Source organism: Delphinapterus leucas, chromosome 1 (genome assembly GCF_059928025.1).
Source record: "Delphinapterus leucas isolate spDelLeu-1000000601 "Yukka" chromosome 1, BTC_Dleu_Yukka2, whole genome shotgun sequence".
Taxonomy (NCBI): Eukaryota; Metazoa; Chordata; class Mammalia; order Artiodactyla; family Monodontidae; genus Delphinapterus; species Delphinapterus leucas.
The window spans coordinates 53,619,025-53,639,092 of record NC_143129.1 but is presented as its reverse complement, the minus strand read 5'-3'; the positions used below and the strand labels follow the sequence as shown (position 1 = coordinate 53,639,092).

The following is a 20,068-nucleotide window of genomic DNA, read 5'->3' as shown; positions in this document are numbered from 1 at the left end:
TTCTGAGATTTTCATTAGGATTGCATTGAATCTATAGATCAAGTTGGAAAGAACTGACATCTTAACAACATTGAGTCTTCCAATCCGTGAACATGGAATATCTCTTCATTTATTTACATTCCCTTTTCTTTTCTGTCATCATAGTTATATAATTTTTCACATATAGATCCTATACATATTTTGTTAGATTTATACCTAAGTATTTCATTTTTTTGGCTCTACTGTAAGTGGTATTTTTTAGAATTCTAAATTGTTCCTGGTATATAAGGAAGCAATTGACTTTTTAACTGAGGTTTATTGATTTACAATATTATATTAGTTTCAGGTGTACAACATGATTCAAAATTTTTATAGATTATACTTCACTTATAGTTATTATAAGATATTGGCTATACTCCCTGTGCTGTACAATATATCCTTGTAGCTTATTTATTTTATACATAGTAGTGTGTACTTCTTAATCCCCTACTCCTATCTTGTGTCTCCCCCTTTTCCTCTCCCCACTGGTAACCACTAGTTTGTTCTCTATATCTGTAGGTCTGTTTCTTTTTTGTTATAGTCACCAGTTTGTTTTATTTTTTATATTCCACACACAAGTGAACACAGACAGTATTTATTTTTCTCTGTCTGACTTATTTCACTAAGCATAATACCCCCAGGTCCATCCATATTGTTGCAAATTGCAAAATTTCATTCTTTATATGGCTGAGTACTATTCCATTGAATCTATATGGACTTAGGTTGCTTACATATCTTGGCTATTATAAATAATGTTGCTATGAACATTGGGGTGGAAGAAATTGACTTTTGAATATTAACCTTGCATCCTGTGAACTTGCTATACTCATTTTTTGTTCCAGGCTTTTTTGTTATTGTGGTGGTTATTTAGGATTCTCTATGTAGACAGTCATGTCATCTGTAAAGAGTTTTATTTATTCCTTCCCAGCCTGTATACCTTTCATTTCTATTTCTTGTCCTATTGCACTATCTAAGACTTCTAGTATGATGGTGAATAGAAGTGATTAGAGAAAATATTCTTGCCTTATTCCTAGAGGGAAAGCATATAGTTTCTCACCAGTGAGTATGATGTTAGCTGTAGAGTTTTTGTAATGTTCTTTTTCAATAAGAGGAATTCTCCTCTAGATCTATTATTATTATTGCTTGATCTATCAACTACTGAAAAAGGGATGCTGAAGTCTCCAACTATAATAGTGGATTTGTCTATTTGTCCTTGCATTTCTATCAGTTTTTGCCTCACATACTTTGATTCTCTGTTGTTGGGTGCATACACACATTAAGGATTGTCATGTCTTCTTGGAAAATCAAACCATTTATCATTATGCAATTCCTGATAATTTTACTGGTTCTGAAAGCCTAATTTGTCTGAAATTAATATAGCTACTCCAGCTTTTTAATGGTTGTGTTAGCATGAAGTATCTTTCTCTAACCTTTTCCTTTGAACATTTCTAAGCCTTTATGTTTAAAGTGGGTTTCTTGTAGATGACATATGGTTGAATCTTGTCTTTTTATCCACTTTGACAATCTCTTATCTTTTGATTTATGTATTTAGATCATTCACATTTAAAATAATTATCGAGGGACTTCCCTGGTGATCCAGTGGCTAAGACTCCGTGCTCCCAATGCCAGGGGCCTGGGTTCAATGCCAGGTCTGGGAACTAGATCCCACACGCTGCAACTAAGAGGTCGCATGCCACAACTAAAGACCCCACGTGCCACAACTAAAAAGATCCCACGTGCCACAACTAGGATGCAGCACAGCCAAATAAATAAAAATAAATATTTTAAAAAATAAATTATTGATATCATTAAATTAATATCTACTACACTTGCAACAGTTTTCCATTTGTTGTACCTCCTTTTTGTCTCCTCTAGTTTTAGCTGAGCATTTAGTAATTCCATTTTATCTTCCCTCTTAACATATCAATTATTTTAAAAAGTTTTTTTAGTGTTTGCCCTATAGATGGCAATATACATTTTAAACTAAGTCCACCATCAAATAACACTATACTACTTCATGTATAGTACAGGTACCTTTTAACAGAGTTTTCCCATTTCTCCCCTCCTATCCCTATGATATTACTGTCACTTATTTAACCAATCCATAAACAATTACCACCCAATACCATCATAACTACTATTACTTTAAATAGTTATCTTTTAGATTGATAGAGATCTATTGAGAATAAGAAAAAGAAAAGATTTTATCTTCATTTATTCCTCCTCCAAAGCTCTTCTTTTGTATAAGTAGATCTGAGTTTCTGACCTTTAATAATTTTTCTTCTCCCTGAAGAACTTCCGTTAGCCTTTCTTGCAAGGCCAATCTACTGGTGACAAATTCCTTTGGTTTTTGTTAGTTTGCTCTTCTTTTTTTTTTTTTTGGTCTAAGGAAGCTATTCCCCTTCACTTTTGAAGGATAATTTCACTAGACATAGAATTCTAGGATGGTGGTTTTCTTTCAATACTGAATATTTCACTCCACTATCATCTTGTTTACATGATTTCTTATAAGGAGCCCATTGAATTTCTCATTCTTGTTCACCTATAGGTAGGGTTTCCTTACCCCCCTAGGCTTCTTTCAAGATTTTTTCTTTATCTTTGGTTTTCTTCAGTTTAAATATAATATGCCTATTTATACAATTTTGGGGTATTTATCCTGCTTGGAGTTCTCTAAGCTTCCTAAATCTGTGGTTTGGTGTCTGCATTTAATTTGGAAATTTTTCACCATTTTTTCCCTGCGGTACGCGGGCCTCTCACTGTTGTGGTCTCTCCCGTTGTGGAGCACAGGCTCCGGACGCGCAGGCTCAGCAGCCATGGCTCACGGGCCTAGCCGCTCCGTGGCATGTGAGATCTTCCCGGATTGGGGCATGAACCCGTGTCCCCTGCATCGGCAGGCAGACTCTCAACCACTGCACCACCAGGGAAGCCCTTTCACCATTATTAATTAAAATTTTTTTTCTGCTGCATTTCCTTTTTCTCTTCTGGTATTCCAATTACACATATGCTACATTCTTTGAAACTGTTCCACAGTTTTTGTATGTTTTGTTGTTTTTTCATTATTTTTTCTCTTTGCATTTCAGTTTGAGACAATGCAATTGACATATCTTCAAGCTTTCTGATTCTTTCCTCAGTTGTGTCCCATCTACTGGTGAGCCCTTCAAAGGTATTCTTCATTTCTATTTACAGTGTCTTTGATTTCTAGCATGATTTTTTAATTTGTTCTTACAGATTCCATCTTCTGCTTACATTAGCCATCTGTTCTTGCAGGTTGTATACTTTTTTCCCATTAAAGTCCTTAACAAATTAATTATAGCTTTTTTTTTTTTTCTTTTTGGCTGTACTGCATGGCATGCGGGATCTTAGTTCCCTGACCAGGGATTGAACCTGTGCCCCCTGCAGTGGAAGCACGCAGTCCTAACCACTGGACTGCCACAGAAGTCCCAATCATAGCTATTTTAAATTTCCTGTTTGGTTAATTCCAAAATCATACTTGAGTCTGGTTCTGATGCTTGCTTTCCCTCTTCAGACTTAGTTTTTTCTTGCCTTTTAGCATATCTTATAATTTTTTGTTGAAACCCACGCATGATGTATTGGCTAATAGGAAGTGAGGGAGATAGGCTTTTAGTGTGAGGTTTTATATTAATCCAACCAGGAGGTAGCCTGTGTTTGTTTGTTGTAGCTTTAGGTGTCAGAGGCTTCAAATTCCTGTAGTTTCCATATTTCTGTCTCCTCTCCTTTCCATATTTCTGTCTCCTCCTCTTCCTTTAAAACTTCTCTTGGAAGAGTCTGTGTCTTACAGGTCTTTTAACTATAATCCAGTTATTATACTGGAATCCTGTTGGTGTGGTTTTAAGTTTCGGCAGAGAGGAAATGTTCTATATTCTTATGATTGATTTTCAGGCTTTTACTGAGTCTATATCACCAAACTGTGACCCTCACAAGTGTTTCTTAGTCCGCTCTTTCCCCAGACAAGAAGGCTAGACGGGGCTAGAGTCTGGAAATGCCCTTCCTCTAGGTGGGAAAAAGCTCTGGTAAAGTCTTTTCCCCTGGAGAATAGATCTTTGTTATGGAAAATGCTCGGGGTATATTTCACAATGGTTACTTTTCCCTTCACCCTGCCACAGTCATAATGGGATCTTTCTTGGCTCTTCACCTGAGAACCTAGGGAGACTCCTGGAGGTTAAACCCCACAAAGGTATGAGGTCTCCATAAGAACTGCAGCTCCCCAGGAGTTTCTCTCATACTCGTTAACATTCAGCCTCCAGCAATCTATCAAAATTACCATTTAAGTCTTTTACAATTTATGGCTCTAGTGGATTCTGTTCAAGGTAAGCAGATCTTAGCTGTGACTCTTACCTTTCTCCAGATTTCAGGGTGGCAGTTTGTCCTGTGACCTCAGTTCTCTGATAGTTCCAAGAAAGTAATTTTCAAGTTTGTTCAGCTTTTTTCTTGTTGTAAGGATAGGACTGATAACTCACAAGCTCTTTGCATGTCAGAGCTGAATCTGGAAATCCTTGGTTCTATTTTATAGTTTTCATTTCTCTGCTGAGATTCTCTGTATACTTATGCTTTCCTTTAGTTCTCTGATATAGTTATAACAGCTGCTTTGAAGTCTTTGTCTGACAAATCTAACATCTGGGCCCACCCAAAATCAGATTCTATTAACTTCTTTTTTTCCTGAGGATAGATCTAAATTTCCGGTTTCTTTGCATATCTATTAATTTTGGGTTGAACACTGGAGATTTTGGATAATATACTCTGGTAACTCTGTGTTATGTTCTTCTGAGGATTGTTAGTCTTGCATTTTAGCAGGCAGTTAACTTGCCTGGCCTCAAAATGCAAAATGTTTTCCTTGAGGTATGTAGCAGCTGACATCTCTGCTCAGTTCTCTCACCTTCCATGTTTCGCTCTTATACTTCCTTATTTAGCAGAGTTCCCAGATTTCTCTCCCCTGCCATTGCTAGCAAAGTTTACTGGACAGCCAAGGATCTGAGCAGAGTTTATGCTCAAATTTTGGGTCTCACTCCTTTTGCAGCTCTCTCACTTTCAGGCTATCCCAACTAAATTTCCAGCTGCTCTGCCAGCACTGTCCTTTGTCACCTTGAAACAGTAAGATGCCATTTTTTTTGCTGCCTGGGCTATGAGAACTGGTGATGACCCTCAGACCAGAATGCCACAAGTTCCCATTTCTTACCCATTCCAAGGATAAACTTTTCTGGTTCCTGATGCTTTTGGTCATTTCATAGTGCCTTAAAATATTTGAAGACTTTTAACATATTTTGCCAGATATTATAATTGTTACCTATGGAAAGGTTTGACCAATTAACTCACTCCACCACCCCTGGAATAAGATTCTCTGTGATTATAACTTTTAAGATGAGAGGACTCTGTGTTGCCCTATACCATTAGAATATAAAGTCTAGTGACGATAACTTGTATTAAAATTCAACTTTCATTGAATCTGGATTTCTAGATAGGTGGATTTCAAAAATCTTATCTATACTGATTCCCCAAAGTAATCCTAAGATTTTGTTACACAGGAATCCCACTAACAATGAAACATCAAAAATGGGCACTAGAATGAGATTCTTAGTGATTTTTAAAAAGGGCAAGCTTGGGGACTTCCCTGGTGGTGCAGTGGTTAAGACTCCACACTCCCAATGCAGGGGCCTGGGTTCAATCCCTGGTCAGGGAACTAGATCCCACATGCGCACCACAACTAAGAGTTCGCATGCCGCAACTAAGACCCGGCACGACCAAATAAATAAACAAATAAGTAATTTTGTTTTTTTTTTTAAAGGTCAAACTTGAGGGCTTCCCTGGTGGCGCAGTGGTTGAGAGTCTGCCTGCCGATGCAGGGGACACGGGTTTGTGCCCCGGTCCGGGAAGATCCCACATGCCGCGGAGCGGCTGGGCCTGTGAGCCATGGCCGCTGAGCCTGTGAGTCCGGAGCCTGTGCTCCGCAACGGAAGAGGCCACAACAGTGAGAGGCCCGCGTACCGCAAAAAATAAATAAATAAATAAAAATTTAAAAAGGTCAAACTTGAAAGAAAATAGAATAAGAAAATATTTAGGCTAATAATTAATTGTTAGACAAGTAAAATATGGCTCAGAATTCCTAAGGCAAAGAATGAGTAAAGGTGGAACACAAAGGAAGGAGCTTAACAGCTTAGTATGAAATAGCCAAAAGTCCTTTGGCTCCAATCAAGATTTTCCATTAATTTTGGGGTCATGAGCAAGAATTCCTCTTTCCCCTCTATTTCAAACAAAGACAGAAATATATACTCTACTGCACAGTAATGTAAAAATATTTTAATACATTTTGAAGTATTCTGGAGAATGATGCCAGTTAAATCTGCATTATTTTATTTAACATCAAAAAAACAACTTATTTTGGTTAGAAAAGAAATTATGAGGCAGTCAAATTAGTCAACTCTCTCTCTACTTTTCATTTTATATGTGGATGACGTCTACTTACTCTTTTCTTATGCTTTGGCCAAAATTAAGAAGGTAAAGAAGAAAGGTAAGGAAAGGACTAGATTTATGAGATTTTTTTCATCAAAAAAACCCAAAACAATGATTTCAGTGAATTCAGCTAATATAAAAATAATTTTCCAATATTGGTAGTTGCACCTGTGCTTATAAATTGGACATCTACTTTTTTTTTTTTTTTTTTGGACATCTACTTTTATAATCTATTTCAATTAGGGTAACATATATGACAAGTGATATGATAAAAGAATGACCATGCAATCTTTTTGTTTCCATTTAAAATAGAACAAATTATTACCTGAGGCGTAAATCTTCCCACATTTTCAATAATCCACAGAGCATTACTATCTCATAGTACTTTTTCCAGCATTCAACAGCCTCTGCTGCAGATGGATCTTCTTTAATATTGCTCTGATACTCAATGAGCTCGATTCGCTTGTTTTTATACTTCTCCAAAGTTTTTTTGAAACGTTGTGCAATAGGACCAGGTATTGTTCCATCTTGTATATCACACCACCTGAAAAGTATGAGTATAGTTACAATGTTTATCTTACATAATGTGATGAATGCTTTTAACTATACTTACAAATTAATTCTTTCTTCAATCAAAGCAGTATAATTCTCACAACTTTCTTCATCATCCCAGTCCCTCCAAAGAAAGTCATAAAAAAACCTATGATAAATCAAATTGAGATGACAGTGATCAAAATCAGCCAGTACATGTTTAGAATTAAAAAGACATTCTGATGTCAGAAATCTTTATATGAATCTTAATTGTTAAGAAAAATATTTCAAAATGATCTTTCAGTGAACTAATATTAAAAGTAAAACTTTATACATTAGATGATCTGCATTCTATTTCAAGTTACTACAGATAATGTTTCTTGAAGTGGGATTGTAAAATTCATGTTCCACATTTCACAGATTGTGGCTATGGTTTTGTTTACCAAAGAAATAATACTTGAGATATCATCATATTTTTATTTTGGGGGAGCATTAGGAAAACAAAAACATGCCCCCAATATTCTGTATTATGCTTACGTATAGCTTCTCTCAAATTATATCAACTTGTAAGAAGCAATCACAATGAGGATGAAGACATCAGGTATTTGTAATGCCTTTAAAAGTGAAAAATGAAATCTAATATATTTAAGATGCTTAAATATGAACAGAATTTAGTGGGGGTTTTTTTGGACTTTGGGTTTTTTTGGCTGTGCCGTGCAGCTTCCCAGAACTTAGTTCCTCGACCAGGGATTGAACCTGGGCCCCGGCAATGAAAGCGCTGAGTCCTAACCACTGAACTGCCAGGAAATTCCCTAGAATTTAGCATTACTTATCTCTAGAACTGTTCAAAATTCAATTTTTGTAAAATGCAAGATCAAAAAACAGCAAACTTCCACAAGAGAGAATGTTTTAAGTAAAAGTTACAAGTATGTTCATTAAAAATAGAAAAATTGAACTCAGCAGTGAGTAAAAGTTAAATAAAGTGCCTATATGAACAAAACTTACATATTAAATTAACTTTTTGAATATGAGAATTTGAACTTTCAGAAGAAATAACCTCTAATACCTTACAACTTCCAAGGCCAAAGCAATATCATGTAAATCAGAATCTTGTCCTTCAACAGGGTACACTTCCAAGAGAGGCACACTATGCTCTAGTTCTTCCAAAATCTCATCGACCAAATCCCTTGGAATATTTGCAATGTTAGAAGAAAAGGGCTCAGCAACAGAAACAGTAACTTTGAAACAAGATGATGAGCTTTGGCGTAGTTTACAAGTTACCTAAGATAAATATTATAAAATTTGTAATTATAAATGAAAGTAAACCACAAGAATTCTTTCTCAAATATGACCTACTTATAAAATTTCTTCTTTTAAATTTTTATGACTTCGCTAACAATCAACATACATAATAATAATAGATCAATATTGAATAAAATACAAACAATTTTTCAAACTAATTTTTAAACAACATTAATTTTAAGGTTCATGAGAGGAATTGCCTATCTCCCACATTATTCTAAGTTTGAGTTGCCAGACTTTGGGATTTTATAAAATAGTAGTATTAAAAAAAGTTTTTGGACTAATTTTGCCATAAAAGTATGTTTTTTAAAATCCTACTATCTATATTACATTATTTTTAAAAGAAAGGCTAATAACCAAAAAAAGTAGAATGGACATAATCAAAAAATGAAGTCCTAAAAAAAAAGGTAAAGTCCTTAGGTTTAATAAATTTAGCTTCATAAACAGCACACTATATTGTGGTTACTTGTCTCATTTCACCACAATAGAGTGATAACCTCCAGCACGTCTGAAAATCAGTGCTTGAGAACCACTGAGTTGACAGTAGCTTTAAAAATTAATAAATTATGCTAAGTATTAACACAAAATTTAAAATTACAGAAGTTGGTAAAAGGGTACAAACTTTCAGCTATAAGGTGAATAAGGTCTAAGGATCTAATGTATAGCATAGTGACTATAGTTGATAACACTGTAGTATATATTTGAAATTTCCTAAGAGAGAACTTAAATCTTTTCACCAAATAAGAGGCGGGGGGGTAAATATGTGAGGTGATGGATATGTTAATTAACTTAATGAAGGGAATCCTTTCACAATGTATATGGGTGTATATATATATATATATATATATATATATATATGTGTATATAAAATCATCATGTTATACACCCTATCCTACAATTTTGTTAGTTAAACCTCAATAAAGCTGAAAAAAATACACTTCCAATAATGAATTTTAAACATTTTCAAGTACATCTCCAATAAAATTGTTTATTTTTAAGTAGATTTTATTTACCTAATGCTACTTATAGCAGCTTTATTCATAACTGCCAAAACTTGGAAACAACCAAGATGCCCTTCAGTAGATGAATGGATAAATAAACTGTGGTACATCCAGGCAATGGAATATTATTCAGTGGTAAAAAGGAATGAGCCATCAAGCCATGAAAGGACATGGAGGAACCTTAAATGCATATTACTAAGTAAAAGAAACCAACCTGAAAAGGCTATATACTATATGACATCCTTGAAGAGAGAAAATTTTTTCTACTCTTTTACTAAAACTGATAGTGTGACTGGGTATAGAATTCTAGGTTAGGATATCACTTTTGTTGACAATATACTTACATAGCTTTTTAAAGTTAAGAACTTACTTTTGAGAAGTCCAATGCTATTCTGCCTCTTGATCATTTATATGAACTTATTGTTTTTCTCTCTGTAATCCTGCTCAACCTTCTCTTTGGCCCTCGTGTTCTCAAATTTCACTATGTGCTAGACAATCAGTGGGCCTTTTCAGTTTAGAAATTCATGTCCTTTTGTTCTAGGAAACTTGCACAACTTGACAATTTTCTTTCCTCTGTCTGTTGTTCTTGTTTTCTCCTCTTCCTATTTCTCTCTCTCTCTCCTTCTCCTCTTCTTTTCTTCCCTCCCTCCCTCCTTCCTTTTCTCTCTCTAGAACATTTAATTGGATGTTGGACCCAATCCCCTAACTACTCTCCTCTCTTTCCTTTCCATTTCTTAGTCCTTCAGCTCTACTTTATGGGAGATTTTACTCCAACTTTATCTTCTAATGCTTCTAATCCTTCTATTCAGTTTTTCACTTGCTGTTGTATTTTTATTTTCCAAAAGCTCTCTTTCTTTCTTGGAATTTTCCCATCATACAGGATCCAGTTCTTGTTTCATGAATGCTTTAGCTTGTCTCTTCTTTCTGAGAATATTAATAGTTTTATATATGTGTGTGTGTTTTTCTTCTCCCTGTCATCTGTTTCTTCCAAATGTCTTCTTTTCTGCTGTTTTAACCACTGTTTTGATATTTAAGTTTCCTCAAATGTCTGGTGACCCTTGGCTGTCTGCTCATATTTAAGAGTTGAGTACTATAAAGGTAATTGGAAAGTCTGTGTGGAACAAGTCTACTATGGATCCACTGTAAGATGTTCTGCCCAGGCTCTTTCCATGGGAACTTCATGTATCAGTATCTTTAGATCTTTTCTTTTGAACTGATCATAGAAGAATCTTTCAATTTTAATGCCTAGAGAGATATGCCTTAGCTGCCTGTGTTCTAGAAGGAGAATCAGCGTAGAAGACAGAGGATCCTAACATTCAGCACCAATGAAGTATCACAGTCTTTTTTTCAGTGGGATACTCCCACCTTTAACCATGCTTCTCAAGCCAGCTTCTTAAATCTGTAGGTTTATGTCTTTTGCCAAATTTGGGGAATTTCAGCCATTATTTCTTTGAATATTTTTTTCAGCCCAATCTTTTCTTCTAGGACTCTGAAGACATGAATTGTTATAGTCTAACATGGCCCTGAGGCTCCGTTTTTTATTTGTGTATTTTTTGGGTTTTGGGGTTTTTTTCATCTATTTTCTCTCGGGAGTTCAGTTAGGTCATTTCTATTATTCTACCTTCAAGTTTACTGATTGTTTCCTCTGTCTTCATTCTGTTGTTGAGCACATCCACTGAGTTTTTAATTGCAGTTACTATATATTTTTTAGTTTTAGTTCTAAAACTTTGTTTCGGTTTTTCTTTACATCATTTCATTTTCTTTATATCTTTCATTTACTTACTTTCTATTTCTTTGCTGAGACCTATTTTTTCATTTTGCATGTGTTCATAATTGCTCATTGATGCATTTTTATGATGGCTGCTTTAAAATCCTTATCAGATAATTCTAACATTTGTGTCATCTCAGTGTTGATGTCTATTGGTTTATCTCATTCAAGTTGAGATCTTCCTGGGTCTTAGAAGTGATTGAGAGTGATGACAAGTAATTTTCTATTGAAACCTGGACATTTTGTGTATTACAGTGTGAGAGTATTGATTTTATTTAAATCTTTTATTTTATCAGTCCTCTTCTGACACCAATCTGGCATGGAAAAGGGGCTTTGTTACTGCCACATGGGGATGGAAGTCCAGATTCTCTGCTCAGCCTCTGTTGACCCTGGAGGGTGAGGGGGTTGTTCATTACTGCTATTCAGGGGTGGGGGTTCAAGTTCTCTATTAGGCCTCCACTGATACCACCCTGGCTCAGAGAGAGGAGAGCACCTCATTACTGCTCCCTACGTTGTCTCCACTAACATCATGGGGGTGGTAGTGAAAGTTCTGATTCTCCACTAGACCTTTTCTGACACCATCCTTGCAGGGAGTGGAAGGAGTCCCTTTACCAGTGGGGGTGGTAGTCCGGGCTTCCCATGTAGTCTACACTGACATCATGGAAGGCAGGGAAAGTTCCTTTTCACCCAGCTCCCCATTTTCTTCCCACTAGATCTTCTCTAACACCACTCTGGGAGTGGGGTTAGTGTGCCTTGTTACAACTTGGCAAGGGTGGAAGTGTAGGTTCTTCACTTTGTCTTTTCTTGCAAGATGGGAGTGAAGAGCAGCAGTTTTTTTTCTGTATTGTTTGGCTGTCCCTTTCCTGACTTTGACTAGAGAAAGCAGGCTTTTGAGGGGAATTTTAAATTTTTTTTCCTACACCTGTTGGTGTTTCCAGGTTTCCAGCTCCTCTGGTACACAGTCTAGGATATATGAAGCAAAGCCCAGGGAACTCATCATCATGTCATTCCTTGTGTCACAAGGTCCCTAGACAATCTGCCTTCTCTCCAACTTTCAGAGTCTCATGTTTATTTATACATATAATCCAGGGTTTTTAGCTGTACTTGATAGGAAGAATAGGGAAAAGTTTGTCTTCTCCATCTTCCTGGAAGGGAAGTCTCTGTTTCTTAAATAGCTTTCAAGCTATTCTTCTTGAATTCAAGCTCCATCTTCAAGCCAATTCAAGTTCTAAGTACAGTCAATTCCTAAGCCTTTGGGGTTATGCAGTGTAAATCAAGTAGTTTTTTTTTTTTTTTTCCGGCTTTCCCTACTGTAAACAGAATTCAACTTTCTTAGCTCTACTAAGTCAGTTGTCATTTATTTATATGTTTTACACCTTCTAAATTGTGTTGCTATTGTCTCCTTTTCTATCTCTTGTCCTTGGGTACCTTTTAAAAAATCCCTTTGCTATCATTTTGGTGAAGGACTCTGGGGACAATACTATAAGAGAAGATACTATAAGTTTTCAGACAGGAAACAATATATCATCTGGACTTCCCTAGTGGCACAGTGGTTAAGAGTCCGCCTGCCAATGCACGGGACACGGGTTCGAGTGCTGGTCCAGGAAGATCCCACGTGCCACAGAGCACCTAAGCCCGCGAGCCACAACTACTGAGCCCACGCACCGCAACTACTGAAGCCCGCAAGCCTAGAGCCTGTTGCTCCGCAACAAGAGAAGCCACTGCAATGAGAAGCCTGCGCACCATAATGAAGAGTAGCCCCTGCTCGCTGCAACTAGAGAAAGCCCATGCGCAGCAACGAAGGCTCAACACAGCCACAAAAATATATACATATATTTTATATCTATATCTATATCTATAGATATATATATCATCAAAGAATCAGTGACACTGGATTCTCAACCAGCAACACTGGAAGTTTGAAGACAATGGAATAGAATTTTACAAATTCCGGGCATGAAATCAAACCTAGAATTTGTGTATCCAGTTAATCTGTCAAATAAACTTGAAGATCTGTAAAGATATTTTCAAGCACACAATATCACAAAAATTTTATCTACTTTGTGCCCTTACCCGTGAAGCTATTAGGATAAGATCCTTGGCCAAAATGAGAGAATAAACTAAGAAAAAAGGAATTTGGGGAAATAGGTTATTTACACAAGAGAATTATGAAAGAAATTTCTAGGATGATGGTGGAGGGAGATCCCAAAACCTGTCCAGCAGGTCTAGAGATCACCAAGTTTTAAAATAGGCTTTAAAACCAAGGAGCCTATTACTGGAGTTGGGAGTGTGTGGAAATAGCTGTGATGCAAGCTCTGAATGTTGAGCACAGCCCAAAGTTACTATTTCCTCTGTACAACTATGATATAACAGAATCAGGTAAATAACCAATTTCCAGAATCCACTGAGAATTCCCTTAAACATCTGCAAATTAAAGATTCTCTAAGCCTTCATCAAGGGATATAAACAAAATTTTAAAGCATGTTGTCCAAGAAAGCTTACTGATGGTGACTAGACATGCTTTTTTTACAAAATTTTTAAAAATCAACCAAAATTCTGTCATCAGAGATAATCACTGTTAACCTTTTGCTCTTTATCTTCCAGTTTTATTCCTATGTACTTCGTTGGATCATACTGTATATTTAGTTTTGTGTCTTCTGTTTTACTTTATGTACACAATGAGCATGTTCCAAGTCATTAAGAGATTTTTTGTTATCTTAAGTTTTATAACTACATGATATTCTATCTTATGAATAAATTATCATTTATTTGACCCATATCCTATTATTAAACTTTTATGGTTTTCCCAATTTTTTATTTTATAAATATGACTTGATTACCTTAAATACATAAATCTTCTTCTACATTTATGATTTCTATAGAATGAATTTCTAGAAATAAAATGAACATTTTTAATTTTTATTTATTTTTCTGTGCAGTGGGGTCTATTTATTTATTACTATTTTTATTTCTTCCAGCTTTATTGAGAAATAACTGACTTACAACAAATAAACTATTTTAAAGTTCTTAATATATTTTACCAAATTGCTTTCTACAGAGGTTATAAAAAAGTTTCCTTAATATTTGGCCCACTTTCTAACAAAGAAGGATATGCTAGATTTCCTTCCAATCAAATATTATATTTCCAAGTCTTTTTTCTTTGTTGTATGGATCTGTATTAGGCAGAATAATGGCCCTCAAATGGTCCCCTAATACTTAGAACCTGTGAATATATTACTTTACAAGGCAACAGGGACTTTACAGATGTAATTATGGTTAAGGAATTGAGATGGGGAAGTTCTCTTGGATTACCCAGTTGGGCCCATTCTAATCATGAGTCTTTTAAAATGGAAGCACCTTTCTAGACTGTAGGGAACGAGAGAGATAGTGTGAGAAGGACTTTGAAAATGGATAAAGGGGGCCACAAGTCATGGAATGCAGGTACCTTATAAAGGCTGGAAAAGACAGGGAAACAGATTTTCCCCTAGAGCTTCCAGAAAGGAATAAGCCCTGTCTACTCCTTGATTTTAGCCCAATTAGTCCCATGTCAGATTCCTTTCCTATAGAATTGTAAAATAACAAATTGATATTAAGCCACCAAATTTGTGGTAATTTGTTGCAGCAGCAATAGAAAAACTAATATAGCATCTAAAGCTAAAGCCAGAGATTGAGGTCCATAGGAATAAATTATTGTAACTTCAGAACAAGGAGCATTATATAGCACTGTTGATATTTCGATCCAAGTAAGACTAAAGAAGTAGAGGCAGACAAAACCACCAAATGTGAATTGGGCAGCACAATCTTAAGAGGTCCCAAGAGCTAGTCTCAATGCCTTGTAATGCAAATTAGAATCTGCCAATATGTTATTCTGCTTTTCTTCTGTTCTCGCTTTTCTTCCCACCTTTCTAATGTTTAAAGGACGTTAGCATTTCATAGAGGATATTAAAGCAATCTAATTATGTGTAATCTTGTCTGTTATTTTTGGAATAAGGAAGAGAGCAAATATATTGCATGTAAAATCTTAGAACTTGATAGAATTTTTGGATAACCTAATCCAGTGAGTTTCCATGTAACTTTAGGGATCTTGAAAAGTTTTATGGAATGTAGGGGCTATCATGTGATGTTGAGAGAGAAGCCAAGCAATTGCTGTGTTACCATCCCTCATTTCAATCAGGAATGTTCCACTTTAATATGTTGTATATGTGGGACTTCCTCATAAAACTTGACTGAAAAAACCCAAACTTATACTGTTAAAAAATTTTTTTCAGATACTATAGAGTCCACCTCCTCTTATTTTATCCATGTGAAAAAAGTCCAAAGAAGTTATGAAAGTTCTAGGCAAAATCTACTCAAAATCTGAAGTTGGTCAAACCTCAAAGAACCACTAAAAATAGAGTATTATTGGAAAATTAATCCCAAGACTTTCATATTCTTTTGTAGCATCTATGACTGAAAATATGCCATCCTTTACTGTAAAAATACCACTAATTTACTTTTCCATATAACACAGAATTGAATTGTTTTCAGGCAGTGTGCAATGTAATGAGTTTCAAACACAATTTTTTCTTGTCACCAAAACCACAAATTTGAAATATCTATCTGAAACAGGGGTACCATTTGTGATTGTAAATATTGATTTCTATACAAGGATAATTAACCTTTAAGTGAATTGAATTTATCATGTCAAATATGCTACAATATTTAACATATAGACCTATAAAAGCAAAATTGTATCAGCTGAAGGTTTGGAAGTGGATGTATTATACTAAAAGGGCACTTTTCATAGGAAAATATTTCAAATTTTACCAATAGTTTTTTGATCTATTTTTTTCTTTCCTAATGTAACTAAACCTCATAATTCAGATAAATGAAGATTAAAGAGAAATGATGGGGAAAAAAGGCCCAAGTTAATTAAAGCCTAAGTTACTAAATTTTAAGAAATGCACTTTAGTTATTTTTATGTTATTTGAGCAATTGAAACTAGGCTAATAAATATTATGTAATACTACTAGATTTGATTTAATGACAACTGTTTATAGGTAAATGGGTGCTAATATCCCTCCTTACCTTCTTTTTACACTATTAATTTGCTTAGAAACTTAAAATAGAAGTAAACTTTTGTCAACCTTTGTTTAAGTATCAAAGCCTCAAATTAATAAGGTTACATTTTGGTCTTAAAAAGAACTGATAATTTCACTCAAAGAACAAGGATCAGGTGAAAATTATTTACCTCAACCAGTATACCAACAAAAGAAATAGAAGCTTCTTCATATTTCACAAAGAATAACTCAGGATTAGTTTTCCAGACTCCAAGCCATTTGCCTTTCAACTTTAATTTTTCTGATAGGTATCTACACATAGCATCATCAGCATCTTCTGCCTAGCAAAAGAAAAAATAGATACATATAAATATATGAAATTATAGATTTATATATTTTTTTACTGATTTCTATTTAAATATGAAACCAATATACCCTTAAATAATGAAAAACCTGGGAAATAATAGATTTTTAACTGAATCTATATTTAATGGAAAATAGAAACATTAAAAAATTAAAATAAATTTAAAAGAGATCTATTCACTCAATAGAGTAATTCAGAGATGAGACATCTACTTATTATGTTTTAAGTAATTGGTTTTATTAATCCACTGAGCAAAAAGTATACTGTAATTATACATATAAGAACATAGTTATTATCATGTTAAAAAACAGTAATGATTTTTTCTGAACTTTAAAGATTTATTGACTTTATTTAAAATTTATTCAGTACATAAAAATTTAAAATAGAAATCCACTCTATAAAACAAATGAGCATATTAAGCATTCAATAAATATCTGCCCATTTGATTTTCTACATTTCAATTCAGCGACCTCAGGATGACAAATAATATAAACTATTATGAAACTCAGTCATTAGACACTGACTGATTAATGACACTGTGATTTATATAAATGTTTTTCAATTGCCTTTAAGAGGTCTAGCCTTCTCCAACCTCAAATATCAAATATAAGTTGGTCATTAAATACCATTCTAGTTTTATGGTAACAGTATTTTTAAAATTTTTCTTCTGATTATAAAATATGGTTAACCTACAGAAAATCTGCAAAATACAGATAATATAAGGAAAACAAAAACCACCCCTAATCCTGACAGCCAGAATCACCATAGTTGATAGTTTGGTGCATTTCCTTCCAGTCTTTTTTCTATGCGTATATTCATCCATACATATGAAGCATATGTTTTGTCTTCTGATTTTTTTTCCTTAACATTATAGCATAAGCATATCTATAGTTTCTGAAAACATAATTTTTACAGCTGCATGATTTTCCATTACATGAAGCACCACAAGTTCTCTACAGCTCCCATAGTTGGAAATTTAGTTTCTAGTTTTTAAATTTTATAAACATCGGTGCAATGAAATCCTTGTACACAAATTCTTCTGCTATAACTTAAAAAAAGAAAAAACAGGTTAGAAAAAACAATATTTGCTCTATTCAGTATTACCAAGTATGTATCTTCTTTACAAAACCTCATTCCACATCCTAGACTGATGGCTGGGAACCACTCTTAAAGTGTAAACGTTTTGAGTTATTGTAGTGTAAAAGTCAAGGCTAAGTAACCTTATCCTTATGCTTGGGCACAGATTGTTAACGAAAACACTAAGATGCATACCTGGGCACTGATAACCTCTCAGAAAACCAGAAAACACTATGTGATCTGTTTGAAGGAAAATCGAATTGGAACTCCTTTAACAGGGCCTGGGAACCTCCAACAAGGTGGAAGCCCTGGAAATGTGGAGTAAATTTACTTTTTGAAATGCAGGGTTTCTTTGTGCCCTCTGTACCCCCATCAGCATAGGAGGAAGACCCGAGTCCCTCGGTGCTGGATTCCCGTCCGTTTTCTTCTCCTTCTCCTCACCTTGCAGCCCTGCAGCACCTCGTCGCAATACAGCGCCACCTTCTCCTCCCGCCACATCCCCCTCATAGGGGACACGCAGACTGGGGGCAGTGGCTGCGCCTTCTCGTCATCCTCCTCCGGCACCGACAGAAGGGGCTCCTCTTCCTCCTCCTCGGGCCCCTGTCCCCGGCCCTCGGCCTGAGAGCCCGGCAGGAGCTGGAGCCGCCGCTGGGCCGCCTCCCTGAAGTCTTTCCGCTTCACGGGGCGAGGGGAGGCCACCACCCACCGCACGGCAGACGCGGCGCTCTTCAGGGTCCCCGCCTCCACCGAGTCCCCGGTGAGCGCGGAGACAGCCTTCTCGCCTCGCCGCCCGGGGCTGACGGTTCGGACCGAGTCTTCAGGCACCGTGGCTCTGGATCCCGACGCCATCTCCTCAGCCCCCTGCGGGCCAGAGGCAACCGTTAGTCGCTTCACGGCCCGGGTCGCGCGGGCCAATGGGCGAGCAACGAGCGCGGCGGCTCGAGGGGATCCCGCCTGGAGGGAGTTGGGGGATGGGGTGGTGGGCGCGGGTCCGGGTGTCGCGGGTGGTTCTGGGGCTTGGAGGTAGGTAGGGATACTGTGGGGCGCGACGGGGCCTGGGGGAAGGAAGGTTCTGGGCCGTCTGTTGGCGGGCGGGGGAGGGGCGCCACTAGATGATGCCCACTCCGCGGGCGCTGGCTCTAACCTCACCCTGCTCACCTCAGAACCATCCAGAGACAGAATTGTTTCCCCATGGAGGGTTTTCATGGGGTCCTCACACGTTTTCAGGGTGATTGTGCGTCACCCTCCAGGTCCTCATGACCTAACGAATGTAGGTGGTACCTAACCCTCTACACACGCGTGTCTGCACAAACACAACCTGGAGGAAAATTTATTTTTATACTGGGTGGTGATGATAACTACAACTTTCTGGTTATTACTAGAGTTAACTCCAGTGTCAAATCCAACGACGTAGGTTTCCTCCAACATATTCACAGGGTTCCCAAAATAAAATTTCTTTTACATTTTAAGCAAGACATTTTCTGCCAAGAAGGATAGGTTAGTCTATTTTCATGCCCCTATTGTGTTGCTCAAAATTCTCACGTGAAAGATTATATTATGTAACTGTTAAACTGGACGCAAATTTCCAGCTGGGAGTAATGTATGCAAACTATAATACTTTCATAATAAAAGTCTGCTCAAGATAATACTTTGGAGAACAGAGACCATTCGTTTCTGTGATTTTACTATTGAATGTACGTTGAGCCAACTGGAATAACTTTTGTTTACAGTCTAGCTGTGAAATACTGCATAGGGGCTGACAGCACCCGAGGAGAGGAACACCATTGGGAAAACACCTGCCTGCCTTACCCCTGATCTGGAAGGACACTGTGTTAAATTTGGAGTCTATTTTAAGGTAAATATTAGTATTAATATCGTGTAACTATAGTTCAGGGAATAATTACAACATTCATCATGTTTAACTCTAAGTTTATTTCTTTTGTCAGAAGTCCTGGATTTTTTAAAAAAATGATCCCACGCTGTAGATTTTACTCACCAAAAGTAAAATCAGTTACATAAGCATCTCCTGAAAAAGTTTGTTTTTAATAAAATTTGGGTTTTTTATTCTTAGGTTCAGAATAATAGAGACCACTTGTCTTAGTCAGAAGTTCGAAAACAACAACAACCTCCCACCAAAAAAAGAGAAAGAAAACAAATATTTGTTAGGAACCTGCTACGTGCCAGGCAATGCATAAATGCCAAGTCATAGAAATAAAAGACAAAATTCTTATCCTCATAATCGTAGTGAAGAGTGCAGATAGGTGAATAGATGATTGTGTTTGGTAAGGACCATGATAAAAATATATATACATATATAAGTATACACATATATATGTATATACAAATGTATGTATATATATATATTTTTTTCCACATTGTGAGAAAAAGGGACTTTTCTTCCCAGAAGGGATACTTAACCTGAATCTTGATTATGAAAGCAGTATCTGTTCCCTGAGCCAATTTTGCAGTACAGAAAAGCATAAGAAAGAAGAAAATTTAAATA

The 20,068-nt window shown here is 36.2% G+C and overlaps 1 protein-coding gene across 1 annotated transcript in view; it reads right to left on the bottom strand.

Moving 5' to 3' along the window:
• Window positions 1–19,133, bottom strand: part of SHCBP1L (SHC binding and spindle associated 1 like) — a 45,824-nt gene extending 26,691 nt beyond the window's left edge. The window contains exons 1-5 of the mRNA XM_022593314.3: window positions 18,007–19,133; window positions 16,316–16,465; window positions 8,081–8,295; window positions 7,097–7,183; window positions 6,809–7,027 (exon numbers count right to left, since the gene is read on the bottom strand). Of these exons, the coding sequence (XP_022449022.3) occupies window positions 6,809–7,027; window positions 7,097–7,183; window positions 8,081–8,295; window positions 16,316–16,465; window positions 18,007–18,771 (1,436 nt within the window). The 5' untranslated portion in view covers window positions 18,772–19,133. The remainder of the gene's footprint in view (window positions 1–6,808; window positions 7,028–7,096; window positions 7,184–8,080; window positions 8,296–16,315; window positions 16,466–18,006) is intronic.
• Between the last annotated feature and the right edge of the window lie 935 nt (window positions 19,134–20,068).